This window comes from Bactrocera oleae, chromosome 2, assembly GCF_042242935.1.
Source record: "Bactrocera oleae isolate idBacOlea1 chromosome 2, idBacOlea1, whole genome shotgun sequence".
NCBI classification, from domain to species: Eukaryota; Metazoa; Arthropoda; class Insecta; order Diptera; family Tephritidae; genus Bactrocera; species Bactrocera oleae.
The window spans coordinates 93,389,976-93,411,243 of NC_091536.1; the positions used below are offsets into that span (position 1 = coordinate 93,389,976).

Below are 21,268 nucleotides of genomic sequence, written 5' to 3' on the forward strand. Positions count from 1 at the left end.
TTGCTTCTAGGTACATAAACAAGTTTCTGCGTATATAAATTTGTTTAACCTTTGTAGTTTACACGATGTAAATGCATATATAGGTGTACACGCTTTTCCCTCAAGACCAGTCGCCCGACCATCCTTGGCACACGGCACTTGTGAATTAGTATACCGTTGCGCAGAAAAAGTGCGTTGTCGAGCGAAATCAGCATAAGCTGATAAATAAATAAATACCTATACACAAACGGTAACAACAACAAGGAGCATAGCGAAGCCAAGTAAAGCAAAAAATATGTAATGTACAAAAATATATTTAAGTGTGTGTGTGTGTGCAAAACAATTTAATTTTATTTGTCTCATGAGATTGCGGATGAAAAATTCAAGATGCTACAGGTTTATAAGCACACAAAGCGGGTCGTTTCCTCTGAACCGCCAGTGTCGCGCCCGCTTACCTATTACCGATGCACAATACACAAATACATACACACACATACATATATACATATGCACTGGCATACATTTTGTAGCGAAATTCATTGCTTTATGCGCCTACTTTTGTTAAATATATTACCCGTGTCGGTTATTCCTTATGAACGTGTCTTCCTCTTCTGCTTATGTTTCCTTCACGTTGCGTTGCGTTTCGTTGTTCTCTTTGTTTGTTTGACTTAAGTATTTTTTCGCATTTTTTGCTGCGTTGCGCTGTTTTTACGGCATGGTCAAAGGTGGCCCATCGTTGTGACTCAAATTAAACGCCATTACTTTTAAGCATTGCTCGTTGTTTGTTGCTGTTTGTACACTCTCTACTGGGAATTGCCACAACGCAGCGCGCAAGTAAACAACTGTATTGGTGTGCATGTGCGTGCGACTGCTGATGGTAAAAGCGCCAATGATAATAATAAATAAATGAAAAAACAACAACAGCAAATTGCTTTCTGCAAGTGACCGGTAGCGCCGTAGGTGAAGAAATTGCTGTAGACAGCATATTTTAGCTGCTGATGTGGCTGCTGCGGCTCGGCCCATATTTATTACGGTTATTAGCAGCGGCGATGGGTCGTTGAAAAGAGAATTGCCGCATTCTCCTTGCCACTTGGCTTTCGACAAATTCGTGCAACACTGTGTACATTATTATCTCGCCCGCATTTCTGTTTTTTTATTATTTACCGTAAAGCGAAAGCGGAGCGCCGAAAGTTTGGCTTAAAACGTGGAAATGGATTTTATTCGCGACTAAATAATGTAAAATGTACGACCATTAAATAAATCGTGTTTAAAGTGGTTAAAGTGGCGAATTAATGACAGATTTGTGGAAAATTAAAAACTGGCTGTGCATAATTTTTCCAACGGTTAATGGTCACTCTGGATTAGGTGCAAATGGAACTTGGTAAATTGTATGGCGGGTTGTTGGAAATTGTCGCAAGAAAATTGTTTGGTGTCAGCAGAATTTCACAGTAGAGGTTACAGAATGGACATGCATACATGCTTCATTTGTGAGTTATAAGATATTGAGAAGTACGTTGATATAAGCACTGTTAAATGTTAATAAGAAAAAAGATGAGATAGATTTCAAAGGCTAAGAAAAGGGGTACGGATAAGGATGAGAAAATAAAGATAAAGCTAAGGCTAAGGCTAGGGCTATGGATTAGGATAAGAATACGTATAAGATACGTATAACGATAAGGATAATGATACAGATAAGAAAGAAGATATAGATATAGATATAGATATAGATATAGATATAGATATAGATGTAGATATATATATAGATATAGATATAGATATAGATATAGATTTAGATATAGATATAGATATAGATATAGATATAGATATAGATATAGATATAGATATAGATATAGATATAGATATAGATATAGATATAGATATAGATATAGATATAGAACAGAGTGAAACAAAAGATAAGAGTATAAGAAAGATTGAGTGGAAGAGTAAAAGTGAGAGTGAGAATAAGAAACAGAGAAAGGTTAAGAATAATGATATGACTAGAAGTAGGAGCGGGTTAAGAGTAATACTCTAAAGGCTTTAAAAAATTAATTATAAAGACCTGTAGTAGGTAAAAAATATACATAATCTATGAGATTTAAATACAACTTACGATATAAAAAAACTCAAGGATTATTTATTCCTATGATATATTTTAGATGAAAACAAGTTTATAAATTAATGTCTCTTGGCAAAATATGATAGAAGTACTTATCTCCGAAATTGTTTGAAGTCCAATTTATTTAAAGAAAAAAAAAAAACACAAAATTTAAGTAATTATAGCTAACATTCCACAAAAAGGTCTGCTGTGAAACTCTCGTCAAATACGCTATATTAAATCAAATCACAAGGACGTGTTAGCAGCATATGCATTACTGCTACAGACACGCAAAAAAAGAAAACTCCAAGCCAATAATTTATTTGCACAAAATGGCCATTTGCAATGAAATGAGTTTACCAACATATTTCGTTATTTCAACGGTGCCGTTCATGGTCGTTTGGGCGATGAAAGTATTTCGCAAATTACCATAATCTTCAGTCGATAAACACCTGAGCCAGCATATATGTACACACATGAACGACATAACACATTCATACACCTACATCCAATGCACATACACATATGATTTTATTAAAACATATAACTATATATGTGTACATACATGGGTATGCCCGTATGACACAAATGAGAATTTTGCGAAAAGAGCAGGTCGGTGGAGAGGTATCGAGAAAAAAGGCACGCTAACTGAAATCACCCACTCAATGGCCAAAATTGACGCAGCACAAATTGGTGGCGAGTCGCAGATGCGGGAAAATATGAAAAAATACAAGAACAAATATTTCTCGTATATAAAATGTATACATGTACACATTTACGCTGTTACAGCACACTTAGACTCAGTTTCAGTCTCGACAGCGGAGTTGCATTCCAAGCGTTTCACGTTACCCTCTGTCGAGGCAGACAGGTGGTCAGGCAGCAATTCAGGTTACTCATGTAAAGTGTTTGCATATGCATAGGCGCATACACGCCACTGTCGGTGTGTAAGTATGCGCTTGCAGTTAAATGAAATTGCTTTTTGAAATATGCATGCGAAGCGCAGGAGTTGTTGGTGGGATATGGCATTGCTGCAAATGATAGGGGACATTTTATTGGAGGAGTAACTATAATCGGAAAAACGAAAGTAAATAACATGAAAGTAAAACCGTTGAAGGCGAAATATGCGCACACACGCGCGTAATCAAAGAAAATTAAATAAATACAAAACAAAAAATATAATAAATAAATATATGGTTTTTGCAATTGTATTTTGTTTGTAGTTTTTTTGTTAATTTTCGGCAAACGCACACCCTTTGAGCCGTTCACAAGCCAAAGCCTACACATGTGTCCTTGCATGCTAGCAACACTCACTTAACTCGAACGCTGAGGTTGCTAATATTGAAAAAATGAGATTAAAAATATTTGCCAAAGGAAATAAGGGCGACGGTGTGTAAGGATATAAGTGATGTTCATATTTAAGCTTAAATATATGAATATAAAATGGGAAAGTGCTTGAAAAAATTCAGCGCACAGCAATTGTACCTTTAATGGCAGTGTAAACACGCCCTAAAAACGGCTACAAATATTATAAGAGCTGGCACTCAGACTCATTTGCATTTTTTTCGACAATTTATATTATATTAATTTGAATAATTTCCCCATTCGCACACGGTGCGTGCAAAAACATTGGTTTACCTAACCTATTTCATACTTCCGTGCGCGCCGCTGCTTACCAAATGGACTCACGCTGTGCCGCCGTCCTTCCGACAACCTGTTAACATTGCAACACACACATACTCAGGCACAAGGGTAGTTTTTACATATGCTAGTCGCTGGTTTGGGTTTTTGTGATTGACGCCTGTTTTCATTTGTTGCTCTTACAATAACAACTGAAATTCATACATTGTTGCGTATACGCGGTGGCGCATATTTTCCTGTTTAAATCTGCGTTTTTCATTAATTACTTTTTGCTTAAAAAATATGTGTTTAAGCCACACATGTAAATACGCTTGTACTTGCGGTTTCAGTATTTTGCTACTTCTTTATATTAAAGAAAAAAAAATATATTTTGAAATTTGGAAGGTGGGTTTTAAATGATGGCTAGCTGAATAAATTAATTATACGTGTGTGGCAAGGAGTGATATTTATCTTTATTATTTAAGGTAAACACTATGGGTTAGGTGATTTTTTGTGGATTCCATAACGAATGAAGGCGAGATCAAGTCTAAATTTTTAAAATAGAATAATTTTAAATCGGATTCAAATAAATTGGAAATTATTAATTCGCATCATTTGGATGTTGCTTCAACATTGTGAAGAAAATGTGTAATTAGATAAATAAATAATTAAGTTTTTCCACTGGAGAAAATATCTCTTCGTCTAAAGATGAGCTTATCAAGCGCTATTCATCGCAAGTTCGATCGATATATGAAATTATGATATCTGAAGAACATGATCTATTTCAGATATCTGTTCTTACTTAGCTTTTTCAATACATAGCATACCTGCCTTTTTTTCTACGATAATGAGAAAGTATGAAATAGTTTTATAGCTGTGTAATATATATATGCTATATCCTATAGCCATTTTGAGGAGCTCATTTGTTTCATAAAGCTCACACTTTTATACTGTGTTACATTTTCAAATGTAAAGGTAGGTTTGTTGGATGCAGTTGTAGAAACTGCACTGTGAAACGAAAGGTGAATTAGTGCTTGAATTTCATGAATATTGCACTGAGTTGGGAGAAAGCTTGGCTATGAGTTGCAAAGATTAGGAGTGCTAAAGGTTGTCTTCAGTCACTAATATTCCATTGATTTGGGAAAAGAAAGATATAAGGTTCTTGGAGTTTCATTGCACTAAAATGTAATCAGTACATAAATACTAAAAAAATTTCGTTAAATAAAATACCTAAAGGCTTAGAAACACAGATACTTAATATAAAAATAAACATTTTATGTTAAAGTATTGTATAAGATATTCCTAGATCTTTAAGATAAATCCACCGAATTATAATAAGGTAAAACAATTATGCTTGCAAACGGTTTAAAAGTTTCGGTTATCAAATTCCATTGCCCTTATGATAAGAAAATAAAGCTCTAAGATTATTGCGCATATTATGAAAACAAATACAACAATTGGCAAATGGACTCTTTGCTCCTTCGTTTCTTTACGTTAATATAACCTATTCAGGCGAAAGTCAGAAAAAAAAGTTTTTTTTTTTAATTTTGTTAATAATTAAATAATTTTATTAAAAGGTAAATAAATATAATGTACACTTACAGAATGCAATGTATTTTAATATTCGGCGATTCGTTTCGAAAAATTTTTGATTCCCTTGATCTCATAGCCGATATCAAAGAGGACCTTCGAAAAAAGAAGTCTGCTGTGAAGAATTTTTTTTGCTTAAAATTATCTCAAACCAAAAAACCAAGATATATTTTTTTATTACTATAAATAAATACAGGTTATGATGGGAAGACTGGTCAAAACTTTTACTTTTGACAAACTGGTGGCTACCCAAAGCAGTGGCTTGAAAAATCAAAATTATTATCAAAAATCTTATCTTTTCGATCAGTACTTGACCAGTATATATATATATATATCTTATATATCTTAGAAGAAAATTTCAAGTCGATTGGTTCGGCCAACTCCAAGAAATTTTGCTTACCGTCTCTAAAAAGTATTTCCAAGAAAACCGCGTTTAAAGTTTTGAAATACGATTACGCTAAATTAAGAAAATCATGCTAACTCCGAAATTTGCCGAATCAATTTCAAATTTTTGGAGAATATTTTCAAATACATATACTCTAAATATGCATATGTAATATGCTATATGCAAAAAACAAACTAATTTTTTAAAACTCTCAGGTAGATTTAACCTCTTCATTATTTCGATTAATTTTTAATAATTCGGCGAAACTGAGCCTAACCTAATGAAACTGTTATGAAAAGAACATTCAATAAATGTAATAAATAGTCTTAAATAACTTAGTAAATCTAGAGTATTGCAAAATTATACAAGAATTTACTTAAATATTCTCAAATATAAAAATATATCGTGAAATATATATATAAATTTCAAACCAAATTCGAAACCCCAAAATAAATTGTAACAAGCGCCATTGCTCCGTATGTATACGAAAAAAATATGAAACCTCTCAAAAAGTATAACGATTGCCACGCTTATGTAATCCGATACTTAGCATACATGCGGTTGCTATTAATCAAGCAATTTGATATAAATTTTCCATGCATGCGATTTAAAAAGTGCCAAAAACAATTTAGTGAGCGCTCGATTTTTAAACAACAAAATGTTATGCCTCGTACTTTTTTTCATAATCTAATTTTTTGTGTGACAAAATTGCGCACCTATTACATGACACTTGCGCGAATACTTATACATATGTATGTATGTTATTCCGTGCGTGCGTGTGTGCCAGCATTTTGCGTTTTTGGCATTTGTTTGCGCGTATTTTAGCAAGCACATGGCTTTGTGTTGTAATCGCTGTGCATATTGTGCACACATCCACACACAAATATTGATATATTTGCATATGTACATAGAGCTACTACTATTCGACATGCATATAAGAAAAATATTTGCTTTTGTTGTTGTTGTTGCTATTGTTGTTATTGTAGAACAAACTGTCAAGCTGACACGCAGTAACTTATACACTTGTAATATCTGCATTTATATTGTGTGCCTTAGGCACACATACAAGCATATATCATATATGGTAAACACATAAGCGAGTTGAGGGGCTGCCAGGGCGTATGAGCAATGCGAACATCGCTGCCAAGTTGAAGCGCTGCAGTGCATCAATAGCATTGTTTGGCTGTCAAAGCGCATTTATATGCTGCAAAATGTGTCTGTATATGTGTTAGTATATGGATGTATGTGTGTCTGTCGCTAAGTAGATGGGTGTGTGTGCTATTGTGCTCTGCTTTCATTTGCTGCATTCAGCAGTTACATTTTTGCATTTGCATGCACGCATACATGCATATCTTACGAATGCTGATGCCCTGCTCACTTTTGTGTGTCTCTCAGTGTGTGGGAGTGTGTGTTGTGTGTGCTTGTGTTTGAAATTTACGAATTCGCGTACTCACATGCAAATCAGTTACTGACATTTATATGCTTAATGCGCTCAATCCGACCGTTGCACAGCTGCCGCGCAGCTCCATCCATCTATCCATCCACCGATCCTTTCAGTCAGCCGTCGTGTCAAGCCTTGGCCTCTGCTGCCTTTGAGATTCAAATCCCGAAACATTTCGAGTTGCAGCCTTGCTCACACAATATAATCATGCACTTGAATTATTTGAGCATAAATAGATATGCATACCTGCACACACAGTCAAGCACATATGTGAAATGTGTATGCTCATGCCCGCTTTGTTGCTATATATCTGCTCCAACATTTTGCATTTGTGTGCTATATTCATTTTATTGCCAACATTTGGTTTGGGCCTTTTTCAGAGCGTGTATTTGCTTTGTTGCTGCCAAAGCGCTTTCCATTTTCATTCGTTTAAGAATATCGTCAGCAAGTTTTGCATTGTTGGGGCGAATTATAAAGACATACACACACACATACTTATGTGCATATAAATGTTATTTTACTCCCTGGAGTGTGGCTGTTTACGAGCCTTTTGCCAATGGCCATGACATTTCTGCGTATTTGCTCGTTTGCTCTACGTCTGGCACAAATTCTTTGCTAGTAATTGAATTTTAATTTTTATTCTTTGGGAATATGCTCACTGAACACTGCGCATTTAATCTGCTGCAGCTTAAGATGTTTAACATGTATAAACCATTTTCCATGAATAACATAAATAAATGTTTGAAATTTCAATGGATTTTTGTGATTTCTTCCACCTAAAGAACTCTTGCGCTATTGTTTCAAGCTTGCCTTTTGTATATAAATTTATTATTTATATTTGCTTTGCTATATGAAGGAAATATTTGAAATACGAAAACTTCAAATTTGTAAAAGAAATGTATATACAACCCTTTTTAGGAATACTACAAAATACTGGGCTATCGAACAATATTTTTCACTTCAGGTGATGCGAATGTCTTACCAGATATTTCCTTTTAAAAAAATTTGTGAAATAAAATTGAAAGAGATGACAAAATTGTAAGATAGTTAGTTGAAATCCCATTATTTTTAGAAATCAGTGAGCCAGAAATAAATACATTTATAATAACTCGTTAAAACTGTTTATAAGTTCGCTAGCTGAAAAAGAGTGCTCAAGAGGTTTAAATTAAAATATTGAATTTTCTTGAATACATATCTATATGTATAAAAAATTTTGTGTTGCGTTTTGTCCGTAGTAAACTCCTAAGCTAAAGAAGCAATTTTAATTAAATTCAATACACTGTGCCAAGTTTGATCCAACTTAAAAGATAGGATATTTTATAACTCAATAATTTTAAGAGTCAAAAAAATGCATAAATACAAAAATATATAAATCTGAAATAATCATGTGTTCAAAATTCAAAATAATGTCTACAATTTCGAGTAAAATGTCAAATGGAAAATTAATTTCGTTTTCTATTGACAAATATTTGTATTAATTCAAAATCCCCTTGGATTCGCATAGCGGGAATAATATTTTCGCAATTACTCATAATTAAATATTTACTGTATTGAATAGTTTACTATAGTAGTATTTAACTTAACAACGTGTGGTCGGATGTTCTAGTTACTATATATAGCACTGAACTCAGTTACTTTATTGCAGAGAAGAGAACCTTTTCAAATATAAGAGAAAATTATGATACCCTTTTTCGTGCAAAATAAAACCTTTTTGTTTTTTCTGTTACCCCAGCGACCTTTCTATGTTCCCTTATATCTTACTTATATCCAGAACTAAGCAATTAGATACGTTGTAGTGTATCCTGCGTAGGTCCAGCTTCTAATTAAAATTTATAAATTTTTAATTGAAACCAGAAAAGTTTTGGTGAAAATCGAAAATTTCTGAACGAGTTACCAGACAGGTGGTATATAAAACGATAACTTAGGGTTGTCATCTCGATAAATCGATAAAAAAGGAATTTCAAACAAGAGCTTAGATAAACGTTATATTTTAGAAGAATAACGTTATAGAAGAAGAAATAATATGAATATAATTTAATGTTATGGCTATTAACTCGGCTTTTTGTTTTACTACTAATATATCGTTGGAGATAAACGAGTTTTGAAATTATTATGTATTCATTATTTAAATAACTTTTGGTGTACAAAATGGGCACAAGCTAATATCTTTTAGAGAATAGTTACCTACATTTATGCACGAAGAGAAGAGAGAGTGTTGAATACTTATACAAGCCAGTTAATTAAAGTCACTATTATTTTTAGGAATTTAAAATAATAACCGATATATAGGAATGCAGATAAAGTAAAAATAAATGTTTGATCAATACGACATTCGTTAAACTTCAGCAGATTTGAAACCTTTATAATTTGTCAATGGCATACCTAAATACTGCTCATTGCACAAATACACAAAATCACCTTGTAAAGACTGACAGATTTTTACAAATATTGAAGGGTTTTCCAAATCAGTGGGCAGGTACTACAACATATTCGACATATTTATTGCAAGTATTTAATCCTTTGACAGACTTAATGCCTGTCAACATATTAAATGAAAAGCACAATAAAATTATATAAATTAAAAAAAAGCCTGTTAAATAAACTCATTTGCTTTTTAATCACTCACAAACGTAAATGACGTGTCGCTTTACAGGCGCTGAAAGAAATGAGAATTACATACACTTATCAGCGATTGAAATTTTTTTAAATGATAAAAAGTGACAAATTTTGATTTGAGAGATGAAATAAATGCTACACACGTTTTGTGTGTATTCATATTATATTGTACTTATATACCAAACAAGCTTTTGCAAAAACAAAAGCTTTAGCGCAGTGCAAGCTTTTTTCGTTATTACTATGCATGTGAATACATATTTATTAAATATTATTTAATATAAAAATTCATTACAAAAACTTGCTGTTGCGCTTCTTTCCATTGAATTTTTAAATTTGTCCAGAACGATACTTTTTCAACTTTCATACATCTATTAATCTTCATTTTCCACTTTTGTTTGTCTCTTTCTCGGTATTATCTACAATGAAAAAAAAAATGTTGAAAAAACGAACGAAAAAAATTCCACAATGCAAACAACGATGACAACAACAACCAACACCAGCCATCGTTGAGGGCGCACTGCGAAATGTCAATTTAATCATCGAACCACCCGCGGTGCGGCGCGGCCAGCATGCCATCGTGCGCTGTCTCTACGATTTGGAAGGAACGCCACTCTATTCGGCCAAATTTTATCGCGGTCAATTGGAGTTCTATCGCTACACACCTGGTGAATTTCCGAACACGAAAGTTTTTCCATTTCCCGGCATACACGTCGATGTGAGTATATATTTATGTCAGAACCAACACATATGCAATTTGTAAATATGTACAAACATATGTATATTTCGTTTACGAGGTAGGTTTCGTATGTGTGTGAGAGGGTGTAGATCTGAGTGAAATATTAATGAATTTATCTGCTTTTGATACTCCCACATAACGGGGAAAAATACTGGCCTATCTATATAGCTACTGTTATATATGTACGAGTATGTATGTATATACATTTTAATGTAGCTGTGTGGATATCGATGAATGTGTGTTGTATACTTTTTCAGGTGTTATTTCAGCGCAGTGATACGTATGTGTGTGTGAACAGCAGTTTTTTCCATTTTTCTATAAGCCATTTAATCTTTTTGCGATATGTTTGCTTTTTTGTTGGTATTTTCATTGGGCATTGCAGATGAATTAAAACATAGTATACCAAAAAAAGTCGAGCTTATTTTGCACAAATATACAAAAATTGGTTCGACGCGTATAACATAAGTGTGGCGTGAATAAAATTTCGTAAGTACAATAATTATACGAACTTATGGATTATAAATCTAATGTATAGATAATTTTTGTTTAATTAGGATATAAGCTTGCTAGAAGATTTTCTGCCAAGACTACTCTGCAATAGTAGCTGAATTGTAAAATTAGTGAATAATCTAGGGTTTTACTTCACTACCACACCATTGCCGTTCTCCGATTTATTAATAGTAAGTTTGTTTTCTGTTTTAAGCGATATAAAATTGAAGATTTTAAATCAAGTTTCAGAAATGACTTAATTAGGCTGTATACTCTTATATTTTAAATTGTCGGCCTAAATACGTATTCACTAAAAACACGTGTCACTGTAGGTACGCGTATATTTTTAAACTGAAATCGCTAATTGTTGACGAAACTAGCTGCCTTGTGAAAGTCTGTGTTATAAAAATAGAAGTTATTCCAAGTCTTCAGATTTTTTTACGAAAATGGTCGCTAGATAATTATTAATTTATTAGTTTAAGAAAAGTTCAGTTATGTTATAGTAAACTGAAGTTTTTACTTCGCCTCGAACAATGCTCATTCACAATATACAACATGACGTATGAGTAACTTTTTCATTTGGCATACATTCTCATATATGTTAGTAATTGGAAACATGGAGACCTAAATTTTGCATAAATTTTATGTATACCGGCAAAGCAAAAAAAAAATACAGAGAAGACTTGCATATGACGGTATAGTATATGGCAATGCCGTTGAACGATCAGTTATGCAAAAAGTAAATTTCCAAAGGGGTCACAAAGTTAATACAGATGCTTGCAACCAACCTTCATTTGAATGCAATATTTGTACGACTTTCGCGGCAGTACATGCAACTCATACGCGTGCCGCTGCGACCACCAACACCCAAGGCGTTTGCAAAATTTTTCACAGTTCGCCATATCGCTGCTGTAGCGACCATAAACCATAGCGAGCGAGCAGGGATGCAAACAAACACGAATATTGGCTCGTCGCAAGTGAGCCAGCATTTTAGCTTGACTTTATTACCAGGTGTTGCATTTCTTACATACGTATAACACCCAGAGCTGCAGCTGTTCGTGCGCGTCGTATCGAAATTGTGCCACAGCGGCACATTCACCGCTAACTCGTACAGCATTCGTGGTTTTTCGTCGCGGAAGAGCCGAATCATGCACACACACATACATACAAGTGAATGGGCTGTGGCGAGGCACAAGCAAAAATATGTATAATTTCAGCTTTTTGTGAAGCAAACTTTTCGCTTAAATTTAGCAGCATGCGGCAGCGTTTCCCAGCCAAAGTTGGTATCGCCTGCGTTTATTTATTGTTGCACTGCGCGCTGTAGCAACCAGTATTACCTGTATAAAGTATATTTTTCGGTTCATCGTTTAACTGCGTGCGGCAGGTGCACGCCATCAATATGGCACCGCAGCCGTGGCGACGCAACCCGCAGTGACCAAACGTGGGACGACAAGGGCGGCGCGCGGTTAGAATGCCAAACTTTGCGCAGCTAGATTATTGAAAAAGTTTGTTCATTCCACTGCCTAGTTGGTTAAGCCTTTAGCATAACCCTTCTCATTGCGCATTCTCTCTGTCACTGGTTTGCCTTTAAATTACCAAGCGCAAAATGTAAAATGCGTCTGTCGAAAAGTATGGCAACTTCGCTACGGCGCTAGGGTGCGCCAATGCGTTGGTGTCACTGGCAACTGCATTTACATCCGTCTGTCATGAGGTATACCGTTGTTTGTTGATTTGTGCCCTTCTTTTGGGTTCTCCGCTCGCTCATGTTATGCGGGCAGTTTTGCCACCATGAGTCCACAACAAACGAAGGTTGGCTCACCATTGACTGCCAACAAATTAGTTGGCCGGTTTTTTATTTTTGTTATTAGGTCTGGAACTTATATTAGCCGCTTGGCAGCGGTAATTTTTCTGCTTTAACAGACTGACAGACTTTTATTTATATATAGGTTTTAATATTTTTTTAATATTATTTTTGATAGCCTGTAACAATTTAGAAAGGAAGTGAAGAACGACTTAAAAGGGCTTTCGTATTCTTAGTTGCTAAAATGTCCATAAACTTGAAAGTTTAAGATGTTATCTATATTGCCAAATGAAAATTATCAGATATCTGTTAAGCTATATAAATATCGACTGCAGCTGATAAAGTGGGCTTTGAAATCACTGTCCAGTCAATATTTGTTAGATCTACAAAATGAATTTTTTGTCTTCGAAACTCTTGGATTGAATTGTACTTTACGATAACAGTATTTAATTTAATAAATATTTAATAAATAAGTAATTTTTGATTTCCGAAATTACTTTACACAAAAATTGTAGCGTCGTACACTATGTATAGATGAGGAGCCATATAATACATTGAACTTAATCCTAACAATTGATACTTTAGTAGTTAGGAGTCGGTTCAGAATGACTTGCAAGCTCTTTTTTCTTGTAAGATTCATCTGGGTAGCAAATATAACTAGAATCATGGAATTGGGATTATCTAGAGCTTGTATTGCGATAAGAAACTTTTTTATTGAATATCTTACCGGAAACTATTTTTGTAAATGTTCTTGTTAGAAAACATGTTTGAAACTTATTCTTAGAACAGGATTAGAATTAAAAAGAACTGTTGTATAAATTGTTTTAAAATATTAAGGGTATAACACATTTACACATATTTGAAGAATACACAGTAAAATATTATCCTTTGTTCAGTGATTGCGGTCTTTTCTTTGGATGAAACCAGAAAAAAATAATTATTTACTAAGAGATATTGTCCGCACAATGGTGCTGAAAAATATTAAGATTGACAAAATGGTGGCGTTCTGAAAATAAAATTGAATTTTATCCAATATTTTATAGGTGAAGTAATCACTGAAGCAATTTTGTAGTTTCGAAAAAAGCGCGAAAAACTTTTTAAGCTAATTGAAGCAAGCGGTTACATTCTAAACGTTATAATTAAAAAACTCTTTAAGATTTTAATTAAAAATTGTATTGTGTTGTTTTAGAAAGTATATCCTAGGTTAGGTTAGGGTTAGGTCGTAAAGTTGACCAAAAATTAGTGGATCTCACTTGGACAGATAATTGTTCTTTGTGTTATCTATAAACTCCTAAAAGTAGATTACCAGATTACCATAGATCGACGAAGTGTTTGAGCTTAAAAAAAATTTAATAAGGTGGCTAATATCAATGACAGCAATCCCGCCAGGTTCTGGCTTTGTTAAGAGCCAGTAGTGAGGAGGACATCTTATAGTTCAGTTACGTACTCAGGGCGTATCCTCCTGGCTCGCAGTTGCACAAGTTCTGATTGTTGACCAGCGTTTTTATAAAAAAAAATTATAATTATAATTATAAAAAAAATCGATTTAATATTACAAACTCGGTATGCCTCTTAAGTAAAAAGCTTAAATAAATCAGTTAGATATCTAAAGGACGTAATCGTTACCAAATTGAGCTTACACAATTGAAAAATTATAGAAGCAGATACTTAAACAAGTATCAGTATTGAAATCCAATAACAACTTTAATTTCAATATAGAACTGCCATATTTGTGTAAAATGTTCTCAAAGAAGAAGCAATATTCTAACCTCCACCGTTATTAACTATAGTTACACTGCAGCACAGTAACAGTAACCACACACAGTTACTCTACGCAAATAGAACGCTCAAATAAACCGCAAAGTGGAGGCGAAAAACAGTTAGGAGTCCTCAACTATTGCAAACTGTACGAACTTTTTCGCTTTTTCCTTGGCATTGCGGTTTAGATGATTTAATAAACTTAAGTGCTTTTTGTGAATAAAGCAGGTGAAATTGTGGCGCGGTGTAATTTACAGTTACCAAAAAATAGCGTCTGTCCTCTCTACGACTCTCGCTGCTCACCGCTTTTAGCTTAGACTTTCGCATGGAAATTTGATTTGTAATTAGTCGTTAGCATTTCATTACATTGAAACGCTTTGGCTTTGCTTTCACGCTGAAATTGATTGTTGTTGTTTTTGGCTTTTACAATTTTGCTCAGCAGACGAAAAGTTTATTTGCCAAAAATTCGAATTTCAGTTTTTGCTGCGCAGCGCTAGTGTCCTTCAAATAACTATTTTAATATACCGTTAGTTCAGCTGGGGCTTCACCCGCACGGGATTTGTCGTCGCTGACTGTTTGTTTGTTTGTGTGTGTGCATAATTTCCGCTTTTAATAGCAATTTATTTCCACTAATTTCTTTTATTCTCATTTCCAATTAGTTATGCACTCACTTACACACTCGCATCCATATACGTATATGTGTAAGTGCAGCTGCATCTATCCGCTTTTTCCCTCAATTTTAGTGATTATGGTGAAAATGATAGCAATATTTCATTTGTCTCCACAGGTGACCAATTCAAATGCAACGCAAGTGCTCATCCGCAATGTGGGCTTCGGTCTGTCCGGCAATTTCTCCTGCGAAGTGACGGCAGATGCGCCACTCTTCTCAACGGCAACGGCCACGGGCATTATGCAAGTTGTTGGTAAGTTCATGAAGTAACTTTGAAATTTTCAAATATTTTGATATTGGTACGTGTGTATATGTATATTTTCTTATTTGGTTAAATTTCTTAAAGTCTAAAGTTTGTTTGCGACAATTGAGTGCCTTTGTTCAATTAAGGAGCAATTAGATATGCTGGTAACTATTTAATTGGTTTAAATTTCAGGTTATTACAAACATAGCCCGGAGAAATTATTTTTAAATATAGTTAGAAATATAAGAAAAATTTAAGAGATATTTAATGGAAAAATTTGAAAAGATAATAAAATAGTGATAACTAAATGGAGAAGAAAATGGATTGAAACTTCCACTATAACTTCAAGGCCCGAATTTCTAAGATACAGTAGGTGGAAACTTCCCGTTCGCGTAGCACTACCCAAAGGTTGGAATTTAATTATCGAAACCCTAAATATAGGTTAAGGTGCAAGGCCTCCCTTGACCTAAATGCATATCTGGCTTTTCTTTGAGGACTGGATGATATATCGTGATAATTAGCTAAATTAATACTTTTTAGTTACATCACAAAATATATATTAAATTTGAACACTCAGATTAGAACACAACTCTTAAACAATATTGTATCGAAAAAACTTTTATTGATCATCATGTACTGTTACTTACTATGCAACTCTGCTGCAGGGCAGCTACGTTAAAATTTTTACCTGAATGAACTTTCAATGGGTGTAAAAGTTTCTAAAATACTAGTGCTATTCAATAATATGTAAAAGGTTTCGACGAGTGATTGCTCAAAATTTGCGTATGGTGTTATATTTAGTAGCTATTACTGTTGTTGTTGTAAGTGGAGCAAAAAACTAAAAAAAAAAGTTTTAGAAATAACTAATTTTCCGAGAAATAAATCGTAGTGAGTGGCGAATCGAACACATAAGTGGTTTAAATGAAATAGGCTAGTGTAGTCCAATAGTCAACTTCAACTGAACATCAGTTTTGAAATTTATTTTTGCAAACATCAATCAAACAAAGCGAGCGCAGAAGTGGATAATCCTAGACAGCTAATGTTATAAGGCCCGTATGATATGGTATTGCTTTCGCTCGCAAGAATAAGCTTTTTATATATAGCTTTGTGAATTTTTATATTTTAGTTACAGATATTAAACTTGGAATCACTTTAGGATCAGATTAAGAAATGTCACTTCCGAAGGCAGCCAAATCTTGATTGTGTTTGTGACCCATAAAACAGGCGCCTTCAACTTAACACGGAAATTTTCATTCGCGCATCTGTTAAAGCACAAACTGTGTGCACTTCCCTGACCTGTAGTTCTCACATTATAAATATAATCTAAATTATATGTGTGTATTTCCGGTTGCTTATGTCTACCATTTCCGCATATTTTCTACTTTGCAACCTTCAATTTAACGCAACGTTGAAGGTGAGTCGCAAAGCGGAAAGGTGGTGTGTGCGGAAGAGCGTGATGAGCGCGTCCAACGATCCTTGTCAAAAGTGGCGTTTGGCTAGATAGTGTGAGTGACTGACTTGCGCATACATATTTACAAGCAGTAAGTCGCTACTTATGCTCCATCAGCAACCTGCTGACTGCCTCAGCTTAAACCGCTGATTGTGCTGTTACGCTGCTGATGGCGTTGATGAGGGTGAATAGTGTTAAATGTTGAACGACGAGACAGGTGCTGTGCGGACATCTATACATATACAAAATGCCCGTTTGTGTAGCATGTTGGAAAATATTTAGAAAAAGAAAAACGCCAATTCAAGCTGCACCACCGACACACTCTTTGATTAAATCGCTTGCCATGGGAAGCGTTGAGCGCTGGTTGCTGCTGCCAGTACTTCAGCATATCGTCGTTGAAGTGCTTGTGATAAGTTGCAAAAGATTTTGTGGAAAATTGAGAAAATTCCACTATTAACAGGTCATTTCGTTCCGCGTGCTTAAAATGATAAAAGCAGAGATAAAAGTGGGTGCCAAGGTGTTGGGTGGAGGTGTTCCCTTTTACTTATGAAAGTTATTGGTGCGAGTGTGTGTCTTGCGTCTAAGGATTGAGGTTAAGTAGATCAGCGTGAAGTTGGGATTTCTTTTTTGCACTTTAAAAAATAAATCTACGTATACATGTTTGCATTCCAATAAACAATAGAGATTTTGAGATCTACTTTCTTCAACGTTGTATATGTATAACATAAAATCGCTGAAATAAAAATATTATTGTAAAAAAAAATTATATTTTTGAAATATTTTTGCTGTTTACAATTTTGAAATCAGATTTGATCTTGTGTTTTCAAAGATATGTATGGTTGTTGTGCTTTCTCTAGTCACTAAATAATCTATTTGGGATATGAATTTTGTTATTGATTTAGTTTGGTCTTTTGAAGAAGTGAGTTTATCCTGAAGATATAAGCAGTGGACCATAGCTCCAAAGACATTCGGTTCTACGCAATAGTTTGACGAATTTAGTTCTTTTGAACAGCTATGAGGTAAAATCTTTTGTTACCACAACAATTAGCTTGTACTTGAACGTAGTAACTTTCTTTAGACTGTGAATAAATGTTTGGAAAATTTGTGTGAATTTAAAGAATTCTTAACTGCGCGGCAGCTCTTACAAACGTTTTGAGAAAAGTCTTTTGCGGGACAGGGCAGTCTATACATACTATCAGTTTTTTGCAATCATTCTATGTGCGCTTTGCGCTCTAAGTTTCAGATGTCTACAAATAAGGCTCGCTTACATTAATTCTCTCAGTGCACCCACTCTGCACTAACCATATTTGGGTTAGCAGAATTAATATGCTCGCTACACAACTTCCTCCTCGAACAGCTAGGTCGCTGAATATAGAAGTTTGCAAGCATTCATTGTCAGCGAATCAACAACTCTAGGCATGGAAGATAGGACAAGTAAGCAAACAGCGTTGCGAACTCAGCTTACACCTAAGCAGATGAAATAAGCGTTGAAGAAAAAGAAGATTTTCGACATGTCTTCCCTTCTTCTACGCTCGAAAGTAAGTTGCGCTGATTTAACGATTAAATAAGGTGCTCTAACCGTGAAAAGATTAGAGAAGATTACATTAGAGTAAACGAAATGCAAGTGGAAACTACCGGCAAGAAGTGAAATTGAAACTTTTCACTTTTCCTAACTCTTTGGCTGGCATTATTATTATTGTTGTTGTAATTGTTTTTGTGCTTGTGTGTGGTAAATTGAATTTGCTGCTTACACACTCCCAGCTGTTTGCATAAAAGGGCGGGAGCAAGCGAAATTTACTATTTCCCGTGCCGTGCTATGCCTTGCGACATTATGTAGTGTACTTGGCGGCTGGCAGACAGTGACTTCGACGACGTTGTGGCACTTGCTTAATGGCATAAAAACACTAACTCATAACTTATAACGGTTTCTTATGCTAAGTGTGTATATAAGTGCAGCAAAGCAAGTGAATATTGTGTTTCGGTTGAAGGCGAATGGAAAACTGAGTTGCAGTACTACAAAATATATGAAATTATTAATGCACCCAGCGGCGAGAGGCCCCCAAGCACTCGTTGAGAGCTGGTAAAATAATAAGAGTGAAACTGGTGAGCAATGGATATTGTGCTGGCGGCAAAAAGCACACATGCCTTGTTTTTGTTGTTGCAGTGTAGCGTTTCACTTAGCCTCGTTCGTTGGCAGACAGACAGACAGTGTGGGTGATCGAGCAGGCGAGAGTTTGAAACGCTGAGTGGCATGCTGGCAGCACGTTGCTACTTTCACTTCCTTTCCATTACAAAAACACATACATATGTACTCATGCATGGCTCTTCCACTATTGCAACACACTGCTAACTATCCGCAGCAACAACAACAACATCAACACAGGACTTTATTTCAATAATATGCAAAATAGCAACGAGACAAGCGGAAATTGCTTCGGGGATGTTATATTAGTATCTAGTATCTACAATGCGCCCTTTGCTACTTTACAACAACTACTAGCATGTACATCCATATAACTATATATGTGTGTATGTAAGGTTGCTCGCCGTCGGACCAATGCCACAATGCCGGCGCGCTGGAGTGATGTAAAAAATCATAAAACTATAAAATACATATTTTTTTAAAATAACGGTTATTCAATCATACACATACACACACATCAACACAATATTCACTATGCTGCCTCACGCGCAGCTTTCGTCGAATATTACTGTTATGAAAGGAAATATGCGCTGCGTATAAATGAATAAAAACCCACGAAAAACTTACGAAAAAGCGGAAATAAAAGAAAACAAAACAATAACAAAAATTCCAGCACTTCTAATAAATTTATTGATTATTTTGCTGAATCAATTTGGTGCATGTTTTGTTATTTTGGTTGCAGCGTCCTATTTTCTGTTTTATTACTTTTCAGCACGTGCTCACACATAAGCAAATACCACATGCTGGTGAAAGAAAGCAAAATGATAGAAGAAAGTTGAGTTTTTACAAGTCGACATTAGGTCAAGTGAAAGAAAAAGTTTATTGAGGTGGAGACCAAATCAGTTTGATTTGGAGTAGCTTTTAGAATTATTGTATATTGGTTTTAATATGAGTATTAAGTTCCTCTGTATGGTATATTACAGAGTATCAATGGAGTGATTCCAACAACATTAATTCATACATAATACAATTAGAATTTTCTTTGTTTAAAAATCCCTTGATTGCAATAAATAAAAACGACTAATGGCAGCCTTTGCCATTTTAAGTTGGTTTTTTATAAGATTGGAACAATGAGCGTACCGGTGTTTTAGTGTGGTTTAACACTGAAAGAATGGACCTCGGAATTGCTCGACGAAAGCTTGTGAACTGACAGTACTTGCAATTGCTTCCACAAGTTGTGTCTTTCCTTGTGTTCTAACAGTTCACTGTTCGATAAATATTCATGTCCAGAGGCTAAAATATTTTCCGGATGCTAATTGGTGTAGTTGCTTAGAAGAATTCAAATTCGCAATCTGTTGCCTTAGCATATTTGTGTTTGTTCTTGAGACTCTTTGTCGATATATGACGGTTTGATCAAAAAACTGTAACTAATTCTAATTTTTCCATTTAACATAAGGTTGCATTTTGTATAGTTAGAATGATCGCCGTTTTGTTCGATAACATGTTGTTACTTTGTAGATAATTTCATAATGATACATCAAAGAAATCTTTGTCCTTATTACACATAAACACAGTCGACTTTCCTAAGCTTCGCTTGAGGCGAACTTTTAAACAGCAAAATCTTTTGTTATACACATCAACTTGGTTCGAAGTTTGAATTATAATAATGTAAATATAATACTGCCGAAGCATTATCAATGTGTGTGGCCTGGTGTTGTTCTAATCGAGCAAAATTGCTTTGCTATTGGCCAAAGCTGGCCACTTCTGTGCGATTGCTTCCTTCAGAAGTCCCAGTTGTTGACAGTCATGGTCCAAATTATGAGCCTGGCCGCCACCAAACACATAGCATTACTTTCCGGATCATTAATCTTGGCTTGGTCATCGTTTGCACCGGCTCATCGAAAGTTCGACTAAGTGCGATTTCGCTTGAGGTTGTAGTAAGTGTTTCACTTTTAATCAACAGTAACCATCCGCTTTAGAAATGAACCGATTTTGTTGCGATTCAGCAGCGATATCCAAATGAAAATTCGGTTTATGAATTTTTCGTGCGTTAACTCATGTGCTACTTTTATAAATCGAGCTTCTGTTTGTATCCAGCTTTATTTCAATAATTTCCAGCGTTTTTTCTGCAATGCTGAGCTCCTGGGCAATTAAGACAGCGCTTATTTGGACTCGACGATTTCCATCAGATCGTGGTGCATCTTGGATATCAAAACTACCAGAATGGATCAACGAAACCAAATTAAATTGTGCA

General features: G+C 34.9%; 1 protein-coding gene across 4 annotated transcripts in view; it reads left to right on the forward strand.

Moving 5' to 3' along the window:
• Positions 1–21,268, forward strand: part of LOC106622512 (beaten path IIa) — a 173,316-nt gene that overhangs the window by 103,657 nt on the left and 48,391 nt on the right. For all 4 annotated transcript variants that reach the window (XM_070106024.1, XM_036356960.2, XM_036356962.2 and 1 more), the window contains 2 exons: positions 10,224–10,438; positions 15,295–15,430. In XM_070106024.1, coding sequence (XP_069962125.1) covers positions 10,224–10,438; positions 15,295–15,430 — 351 coding nt within the window. The remainder of the gene's footprint in view (positions 1–10,223; positions 10,439–15,294; positions 15,431–21,268) is intronic.